Raw genomic sequence first — 11,094 nt, 5'->3', positions numbered from 1 at the left:
TTTTTTCTCTCTCCCCCCCCCCCCCCCCTTTCTTTCTTTCTTTCTTTCTCTTTCAGTTGAAATCTCGGTTTGTTGCCCAGGTTGGAGTACAGTGGGACGCTCATGGCCACCCCAGTATCAAACCTGCTGGGTTCTGGCAATTCTTCCGCCTCAGTCTCCCAAGTAACTGCACCTACAAGCACGTGCTACCATGCCTGGCTAATTTATTGATTTATTGTAGAGACAAGGTCTCACCATGTTGCCCAGGCTAGTCTTGAACCTGAGGGTTCAGGCAATCCTCTCACCTCAGCCTCCCAAAGTGCTGGGATTACAGGCTTGAACCACCACGCCCAGCCTGCCTCTAAACTTCTAAAATCCTACAAGATATAACAACTAAAAGCAAAATTATTTTATTTACAAGTCACACTATATAATGGCCATCTTATTTTATGGTAAGGTAATTTATTACTCAATTTGATGTTTATTAGAAATGCAATTAAAATCAATTTCCACGTGTAATTATTTGTCTTCCAAAGAGCTCCATGGCAAGAATCATTTCACCTCACTTGTTTTTATGAGGTCTTAATCTGAGTTTTGTGAATATCAGATCAAATTTGTTTTAATCATTTATCTCATTCTTACTGCATATCATTTTATAGCTAAGACAAGTAAGGCCCAGATGTTAACAAGTTCAGTGCATATCCCAGTGATACAATCTTTCTGATACTAGATTCTGGCCTCTCTAGTTTTGTCATGAAAATATAATTAATCTTGTTATATACAGTTTATCTTTTAAAGGCAATTTGTTTCCTAAAGAATGACAATGATCTTTTCAAGCAATAATTTTAACATGCTGGATACAGCATTTCAAAAAGTTGTTATAAGCTTGTGGCCATATTTTGGGTGTGGGATTAGTGGAATTTTTAGTGAGATTTTGGGGTGGCATTAGGAAAGAGGGAAGGAAGTGGTAATGAATTTCCACTGTGTGAAAAGGAATCAGTCAGGTAGTAACAGACTCCAAAGAAACATAGCATGGAAACAAAGATGCTGAGAGAATCATCACCTTTGCACCTTGGTTTGATACTATTGCATAGTGCACAGTAAGTGCTGGATAAAAGTTTATTAAACTGTTATTATTGTTGTTATTGCTATTATTATTTTAGATAATGTGCCACTATGTTGCTCAGGCTGGTCTCAAACTCCTAGCCTCAAGGGATCCTCCCACCTCAGTCTCTCAAGTAGCTAGAATTACAAGAGAAAGTCACCATGTGTAGCTCAAAATTATTATTTTTAAAAATCCTTTTGAACCAGCAAAAATATGGATGAACCTAGAAGGGAAGAGCAGTAGTGACAAATCAATGATTTTCTGATTGAAGAATATACAAAGGAAGAAATGTCCCAGACAGGCCTCTGAACACTGTGGTACAAGGCAGGTGTTCTAGAAGATGTGGCCAAAGTGATATATAAGTAAGCATTAGCTGTGCCTATCACTCAGGGACACGCAGACCACAGGTATCTGCAAATCCCAGAAAGCCATTCACATTCCTAGGCAGATGTTTTGTTTTGTGACAGAGGCAGAAACACTAACAGTTTCTTTTTTTTCTTTCTTTCTTTCTTTCTTTCTTTCTTTCTTTCTTTCTTTCTTTCTTTCTTTCTTTCTTTCTTTCTTCCTTCCTTCCTTCCTTCCTTCCTTCCTTTCTTTCTTTCCTTCCTTAGTAATCTTTGGATATTTTTTAAAAATCAGTTCATTAAATTAAGGATTTCACAAGACTAGATAAATAAAAAAGCTTCATTGAGATATAACTCACATACTTAATGCATGTACTGTTAAATGCACCCATTTTAAAGTGTACAACTCAGAGGTTATTAATATATTCACAGAGCTATGCAGTTATTCAACATCATCTCACTTCAGAATACTTTCATCACACCAAAAAGAAGCCCAGTACCTATTAATATCCATGCTCCATTTCCCTCCCCACAATACTGAGCCACAGGCAACCACTAGTCTACTTTCTGTATCTGAAATTTACCTAGTTAGCACATTTCACTGCAATGGAATCAAACAGTATGGGTTTTTTTGTGCCTAGCTTATTTCAATTAGCATAATGCTTTCAAGGTTCATTCATGTGGTAGCATGTATCAGTACTTCATTCCTTTTTGTTGGTGAGTAATATATACCATTGTATGGATAGACTACATTTCGTTTATCCATTTATCTATTGATGAACATTTGAGATGTTTTTACTTTTTAGCTATTACAAATAATCTTACTAGGAACATTTGTGTATAAGTTTTTGTGCAAATGTAAGCTTTTTTTACTCTTGGATATTACCTAGAAGTAGAATTTCTAGGTAATATGGAAACTCTATGTTTCATATTTTGATGATCTGCCAAACCGTTTTCTAAAATGGCTGCACTATATTCCCAAGAGCAATTTATGAGTGTTACAGTTTCTCCACTTCCTTCCCAATTCTTGTAATTATCTGTCTTTTGAATTATAGCTATCCACACCACATGTGATGTGATATTTTACTGTGGTTTCGATTTGCATTTCCCTAGTGGATAATGTTCATCTTTTCATGTGCTTTTTGATCATTTGTATATCTTCTTTGGAGAAACAGACTATTCAAATTCTTTGCCCACTTTTTAATTGTTTGTTTTTTTATTGTTTAAATTTAAGGGTGCTCTTTATTCTAGATCTAAGTCATTTACCAAATACGTGATTTGTAATTATTTTCTACCATTGTTTGGGATTTCAAATGAAATAAAATTACCAACACTTGACTAGGCAATGGCAGTTTTAAAGTAAGAATAGAATAGAAATGAAGCCTTATTCATTTACTCACGCATTTAACAAATAATTAATGCTTACCATGTGTTCGGAAATGGATTTCCTATCATGTGTAATTTACATTTGATAAGCAATAATTTTAATTTTGTTTTTAAATACTTTTTCCAAACTGACTAATTTCACATTTTGCATTAATTCAATCTTGATTGATCACCCATATGGAGTACACAGAGTTTTGTGCAAAGGATCTACTTCTGTTTCTTATGACGTACATTGAGACAGACTTCCTAACCTTATCATTCCAAAAACTTCTATAGCTCTGCAGTGCAGCAATCACCTTCCTACTCTCAACATCACTGAAGAAAAACATTATTTTGATGTACAAATTCATATATATTTATTTAAAAGTTTAGCTATGTTATCTAGTAGCAACATTTTCTAAGTGTCCTTAAATAGATGAAATAAGTTCTCATGTTTAAAGCCACAATTCTATGTATTGAGCACTAAAAATTATATATAAAAGTAAATATATTTGCTTTTAAACATCATGACAATATCTAAACCACAGAAGGTATATGCAAAAAAATCTCTTAAGTTCACCACAGTTTTATTTTTCAAATATTTCAAGATGCTTGCTTCATATCCGCTTTGGAAAATGAATGCATAACCACAGAATATTCTACAATAATTAAGAAAATGCTCTTATATTTACAGAACAAACATGCATACAAAGAACTAAAATTATTTAACATATGCAAATTTTAAACAGATTGCCAGACAGTATGGCATGCAAGTTGTGTGAGTTCGTTCTATCAAGCATATCCCAGAATATTAACCTCAATGGGAGATTTGGTTTCATGGTAGGATTGCTCTTCTGGACTGGGAATAAGGAACAGCAGCAGAAAGATGCTTTTTCTTCTGATGACCTTTCTCAGTCAGTGTTTAGAGATACAAGAATTAGTAATGGAGGCTTTCTCAATTTTTAGCAGCCACAGACAAGAGATAAAAATCAAGAAAGAAAACATGCACTCTACATACTTATTAAAATTTGTAAGACCATGGGAAAAAATATTTGTAAATTAGCTGAATGACTATAGATGCAATAACAAAGGAGACAATAAGGGGGAAATAAATAATCATATGTTATTTGGGCACATGTTACCCAGACAGACACAGACAGTGGTAGTCATGTGATTCCTTACCAAGTTTGGTGACAGAAGTGACTGAAAGTGAAAAAGAACACCTGCATTTGCTATTTGGTCCAACCACCTTCTGCTGGCTTCCCAAGTTTCCATCTCATTTTCCTTGCTGTTATCAAACATCTGATTTAAGGCTGCCATGAGCTGCTCAGAGAAGGCACAGACGGTGGCTACAAGACTCTGGCAGAAAACCATGTCTCTCCGGAGCTGTGTCTCACTGTCTGTGATCAAAGAGAACATAAATAATGCTTTGAAAAGTCATCAGAGAAGACCAGTTCATCGGTCATCTACATCCATTCGTATTTCATCTTTTCACTAAACTCAAGCCATGTGAAAAATGTGAATTTGGGCTCTATAAATAGCACACACATGGCAAATATGCTTTTTAGAAAACACTAAATACCAAAAAATATTAGAAATATTTTAAAACTTTTTCTTGCTATTGTGACTCTGTTCTGTAACCATTACATTGTTTGATAAAACCTGAGAGAACAAATAAGTATTTATTTATAGTTCCTTTACCTGATGGGATACAATTTACATTTGCTGCAATGACACTTTTCTAAAGGAAACTCAAAGTCCAATTTTTCAGTTTGTGCTGGCAAATGAAATACAATATCATTAATACTATCTATTAAAAAATTACTTACTAAATCTACTCAAAATATTAATGTAAAATACACATGGAGAAGAGAGTACTTGATATTCAATTGTTTATAATAATAATCCAATCAGTCTCTCCTGAGTTGATTTATTAAACTTCATGAGTTATAAATATGTCCAAATTTACAGGAATATGAATTCATATAATTCTTTGACATAAGTAATATATTTATAGTTTTAGCATAAACTGATGTTTACTAGGAGTCTTACCCTGCAACTGACTAGATTTTTGGTTGGCCCACTTTGAAGGTATGTTTGTTCTGTGAAATGCCTTGAGCCAGAGTTTTTTTTCAAATAGAAGCAAGGTAACACACAGGGTTCACTTCTTTGGATAGTTGGATATATACAAACTATATAAACACCAAGCCACACATTCTGCACATTGCAAAATCACTTCCACTAGAATAAAACCAAAGGAAAAAATAATCTCCTCCCAAAAGTATATTAAATATTTCAAAGGATCATAGAATCTTTGTCAATATGAGTGTGTAACATGAAGATTAAGGCTGTCTTTATTCAGTGATAAACTCTTGTTTTATTGACAAGAATGCATAATTTATAATATGTTTACCAAGAAAACTGAACATCTGTTTTTAATAACTATCAAAAGCCATGTATACACATAAAGTAGTTTCTGTGTTACTCAGTTTCATATTTTTAGAAAAATATTTAAAATATTTTATTTTATGTTAAATATTCATTTATTAGGTTCATTTTACATAAACTTTCTACTTTAGTAGGTCAAAATAATTGGATGGGGCAATTCCACATAGTTCAGTTTACTAAGTTAACCAAAAACACGTGCTAGATGCTTCCTTGAAGTAGTTCTATACCATGTGCTCCATGCTACTAGATAGGAAAGAGTGTTTAGGTAACTATAAAATGCTTAAACTGGAAATGAACTTTGCCCAGGTCTCAATTAAGAAAAAAAACCCCCAAAAACTATTTTGTTGTACACAATTTCTAACAGAGAGTAGACATCCACTAAATGTCTACTGAATAAATGATGAAAATAATGAGCCAGTGGCGCTCACAAACATGAGTGAAATGAAAATGTATGAATTCATTCTCTGGCTTCTTGAAATGTCTGGATTTAGTTTGACTTAAGAGGGTAATTCAGATATCTTGTTAGCCCAAATGTGCAGCTACTGCTCTGAGGTTCAAGACAGAAACCAAGTAAGTCAAAATTGCCTCATGTCTTCTTTGTACATTTTTACTTTGCTTTTTAGTTGTCCTATGGTGAAGGAGAAAATCTGAAGAAATTTAAAAAAATACTTCAATAGCTTTAGCAGGAGTACTCTCACCAATACCCTGAGAATGATTAAATAAAAATACAATTGGAAAGAAATTGTTCACATCGAGTAGGAAGCATAAGTTTAGGGAAGGAAGGATCTGATTTCATTGCGAGCTTTAGAAGAGATCACAAATGTTAACAAATTTTTCACTAGTAGAAAAAATTACCGACAAATTTCCTTTGAGAAAAAACCCTCAGTTCTTTTGTTACCCTCCAGTAATACTTAGATGTTTATTCTGCTACTATGTTTTATATGCATTTAAGTCAAATTAAGATTCTCATTCAACCTCTTATCAAATCAGAACTGATCACAATTAAAATTCACACCTTTCCAATTTGTAAAACCTGTTGAAAGTCTGAAGTTGTATTCCTTCATTAATTCAAATTTTGATACTGAATACTCCACAGGAATTAAACATTTGTACCAATTACTGGAGGTATGGAAAAGTCCAAGTTGCAGCCTCAACTATCCTTGATAAAACTTCATGCTTAATAAATGCTTATTGCTTTATGAAATGATATTCTGTTAAAACTTTCCTATTTTTTGACAGAGAATAGACGAATTGTTTGTACAGATTCAAAAATGCACATATTATATCAAGAGTTTTTCAAGTAATTTTTACAAGACATCATCTCATAGTGAAAAACAAAATTAGAAAACTCAGTGAAATAAAGGGGATCCTAGCAAGCTATCCCCAACTTGTATTTACATCTTCTCCACACACTACTTCCCTCCACTCATTCTGCAATCCAGACACAATCTTCACGGGGTTGTTTTGAGAGTATAATAAAACAGAATATTTGAAATCAGCTAGAACAGTGCAGTGCACAGACCTGTCCTCTTTGAGCCACACAGTACTGCTCAGTGGTCCTCAAACACTATGTGCCATTAAGGCCTACACTTTTTCTGTGGTTCCTTCCATCTGCAGGCCCTTATCCTGCCCCCTCCCCTTAAAAACTATAAATCATTCTTCAAGAGTCAACTCATCAAACTATTGAAACTCGCTAACTATTGAAATATTTTCTCCCCTTGTGAAATTCACCTCTCCCATAGGAAGTACTAGGCACTTCTCTCTGTGGCCACAGATCTTGAGGTATCCCTCTACCAGTGGGTTAATTATGTAGCATTGCAAGTGTTTGCTCATGGGTTTGTGTTCAAGGGACCATCAGCACACCAAGACCAGGGAAGTGGCATATCATGCGAGTTATGCTCACAGGCTTTAGAGGGTTATAATCTCCTTTCAGCTCCCCATTTTAAACCATGTGATTTTAGGTATTGAATCCCCATTTGTAAAATACTCCTCCTTAGATCTGCAATAAAGATACATGAGATAAAAAACATCTAAAGTACTTCACAAAGTGAAATAACAATGCATTATTATTGTGATTCTTCTTTTTTTCTAGCATTTAGCACAAAGCTTGGATGAGGAGGTACTCAGTTTTATTGCTGAATGAAGAACGAACAATATAATTTTTTTTTAAAGTGCTAACTCCCAGCAAAAAACATCCTGTTCTTTTTCTTACCATTGTGCAGCCATTTGACATTCACAAGTGTCATAACTTTGCCAAAAATATTTTCATTTCCTATTTTTATCAATAAGACAGAACTACAGCAAGAATCGCAGCATCTGATTTCAGCTGCTAGAAAAAGAACATAAGTAAGGGTTCTGATTTTTTATGTGACAGCCTATTAGTTTTGTAGAGAAAGATTTTTCTTGTAGCGAGAATACACTTAAAACAAATGGCTTTTGTACCTATTAAAGGTTTCAGTCTCCTTTCAGTACTTAAGCACCTACTTAAACTCATCTTCTATATACATTTAAAAATATTAACACTTCATTTAATCTTCACTGTTAAAAGTTCAACTTCCATAATTAGCTGGCTGGCCTAAAAAGAGTAAGATAGTTTCCAGAAACACATAAGTAACACAGAAATAACAGAGAGAGAAAAAAAAATAGACAAAGAAAAACAAAAGGAGAAAGAGAAAGGTAGAAATCAAGGGGAGTTAAGAATAGTATTTAGACAGTATTGAGCAAACAGTCTACCCTTTCCAAGCAAAGAATATAATTTCACAGTCAAAAATATAAAGTAATTTGGCTACTACTTTGGTGCCATCTTATATATGAGTGAGCAAACGAAGTAGGAGGAAAATAATCATGAGAGGAATAGAAAAATAAAATTGAAATCAAAATAAGCATCTGCCAGAACAGCCATTTGAATATTAATAAATAAAGCAAAGCATTCCAGGATCACTTCTGGAATTGGCAAAACTAAGTTTGGATTTCAAAACAGTCACCTACCATTTATTCATTTATTCAACAAGACATCAATATGCCTAACCTTCCAGATGCTCAGAAATATGTGTTGAATGAATACCATTAGCTAGTTATTATTAATATCCTCGAATGTCAATTTCTTCCTCTTTAAAGCTGTGGAAACAATAATCAAATTCCCACAGAATGACTGTGAGGTCCCAATGAAATTCATGAAAATTAGATCCATGAAGTATTTTTACTGTTGTTATTAAAGCTCAAAAAAGTATATTTTTGTTATTATTAGTCAAAGACAAAGGAAAAAAAACTTATTTAATTAAGGCAAAGACCAACCATCAAACAAAAAAGCCCTCTGGGTAATATGACCCATTCATTCCTTCAGAATTTAAAATTTCCATGTGTGGTAGGTTGTAAAAGTGGTCGCAAATTCTTTCCCTCCTTGTATCTATGTCCTTGTAATATAATTTTGAGATTCCTAAACCATCAGAAGCAGAGTCCATGTTTCTAGTCTTTGCATCTCAGCCTGCCAGTTACACACCTTTCCCAATAGAAGGTGGCAAATCTTTGTACATTACTGTTGTCTTCTCAAGACCCTGTATATCCACCATCTGAACAAGAGGCTAGCCTCATAGATGATGAGAGATGCGTGGCCCAGGCAGCCCTGCTACCCCAGCTAACAGCCAGCCAATTGTCACATATGTGAGCGAGGCCACTCTAGATCAGTTGTGCCCAGGCAACAAATCACCTGACTGAAGACACAAGGGCAAACCCAGTCAAGATCAACACCTGGCACAGATCAGCAGAACAGGCCAGATGACACTAGACAGGTAAGCAAGAATACATGATTATTGTTTTAGGCAATAAAGTTTGGGGACTTTTTTTTTTTTTTAGATTAGAAAATATAGTTTATTTAAAGTAAATTAGAGAGAGAAAAAGAAGATTCACCTTCCCAAGGTTGGGGAGGGAACCAAAGCCAGGCAGCATGGCAACAGTCATAGCTCAAAGAGCACATGGCCACACCAGAGTCTAGCAAGGCAGTGGCCTGGGGATCTTTTTAACACAACAAAAGTTGACTGATATAACAGCTAATTGTTCAGGTTACATTTTTCAAAACAAATATTTACCAAAATCTAAAATTAGTATAATAATATTTGTGTATATATACATACTTTATGAGAAATAGATGAAAATAATAGTCAACCAAAATATCTATATATCTCTAAATCTACAGAAAGAGAAACATAGCAAGCTAACATTAAACTGTTCACTCTTATTGAATGGCATGTATATGAGTCTTTCTAATCTTTAGGATCCATTTCCTTCTAAATGCATTTTGAATAAAAACCTGGTTGAAATATTTCATCAAGTTTTCCTTTTTCATTCATATCATTTTTCATTCAATTTGCAACAAATGTTTGTTGAACATCTATGTGCCAGTCACTACTTTAGGCACTTATTGATGACCAAAATAGATACAGTACCTGCCTTTATGACACTAAGTCTATTGTCTGTAATTTAGAGTTTCATTAAATATTTAATTGTCCTCTAGCACACTTTCCATGGCTACTATTTTTTGAGCTCCCAGTAAATGTGTGGTAGAAGTATTTTAATGTGAGTAATATCTGTAAAATGTTTACATACATCTTTGTTCATGAACAAAATTAGACACAACTTCACAATAAATTCTACTTCCACAATTAACTTTACCCCAATCTGCTCTTTCTCCTTTTTAATGACATTCTGTTTAAATATATATTCATACATGCTTTCACACTTTTGCCTGTAATCAAAGATGAGTATATGTTTGTTAGATTGTTTCTAATCTTTCCAATTCTTTAGAGATAGTAGGGATCATATTTCTATTTATTTTTGAAACTGGTTGAAGACCCTGTGTTCATATTATGAGATTTCTGAGATTTCAAGTCACAATCACTTCCATAGTACAAAAATAATGCAAAATGTTACCTGAAAATTCAAGAAGAGCCAGAAGTATTCTACACTTTACCTCTGTAGAAAAAGAAAATAGTTGTTAATCAGTTAAGTGTATACTCTTTTTCTGCCACAAATACCACATTTTAACTGTGTAGTCAAAATTAGCACAATTTTATTATTAAATTCCACTTGCTTGATAGTCTACTCTTGCCTATTTGCCTATATAAACTCGATTCATTGTTCAAGACTCTAAAATGTCTTTTAGTTCTGAATTATATTAGTCAATGAAACATCATTTAAATGTTGTCAACTATGCAGGTCATCCTTAGCTGTTTTAGTCTGTGTAGTGTTCTTTAAGTTCCTGTAGTTTTTATTATCTATGTTAATGAACTTTCAATTTTTCTGCTATTGCTATTTAAACTTCTAAAGATTATATATATGTATATAATGTTCTTCTTTCCACCTCATCTCACACAGGGCCAATCAGAGATGTTTGATAATGTGTATAAATTCGTGCTCATTGCTACATGCTATGTGTCCAATGAGTTATGTGTCCATTGCTTCCAAATGGTAACTTCCTCTCAACAGATCAATTAATCAATTTACAGAGTTCTTGCTAAGTGTCCTAGATTAGGGGAAACAAAAAGAGTTAAACCATATCCTACTCTAGACAGGTTCACAATAGAGTCAGAGAGATATAATTAATCCACAAGAAATGCAGGAAATACTTTAAAGGAAAGTACATTTTACAAGTGAGACTGTTAAGAACAAAAAATTTCAGAAGTAGGAAAGTGTACTAAACTGAGTCAGAAGATGGACCTGTTATACAATAGCTTTGTGGCTTTAGAAAATTGTTAAAATACTTTGAGTCTCAATCAGTTCATCTATAAATAATGACAACATCAACCTTATCTATTTTACAGCCCCGGGTAGGCAAAATAAACAGGACTATATATGAAA

General features: G+C 33.7%; 1 protein-coding gene across 1 annotated transcript in view; it reads right to left on the bottom strand.

Annotated features, from left to right (window-relative positions):
* PREX2 (phosphatidylinositol-3,4,5-trisphosphate dependent Rac exchange factor 2) overlaps positions 1 to 11,094 on the bottom strand; it is a 264,759-nt gene that overhangs the window by 96,801 nt on the left and 156,864 nt on the right. The window contains exons 31-32 of the mRNA XM_008062862.1: positions 10,168 to 10,209; positions 3,976 to 4,193 (exon numbers count right to left, since the gene is read on the bottom strand). Of these exons, the coding sequence (XP_008061053.1) occupies positions 3,976 to 4,193; positions 10,168 to 10,209 (260 nt within the window). The remainder of the gene's footprint in view (positions 1 to 3,975; positions 4,194 to 10,167; positions 10,210 to 11,094) is intronic.

This window comes from Carlito syrichta, unplaced genomic scaffold, assembly GCF_000164805.1.
Source record: "Carlito syrichta isolate Samal-C Ts95f unplaced genomic scaffold, Tarsius_syrichta-2.0.1 Scaffold305870, whole genome shotgun sequence".
Taxonomy (NCBI): Eukaryota; Metazoa; Chordata; class Mammalia; order Primates; family Tarsiidae; genus Carlito; species Carlito syrichta.
Note: the sequence above shows the minus strand (reverse complement) of the source record. Positions and strands in the feature narration are given on the sequence as shown.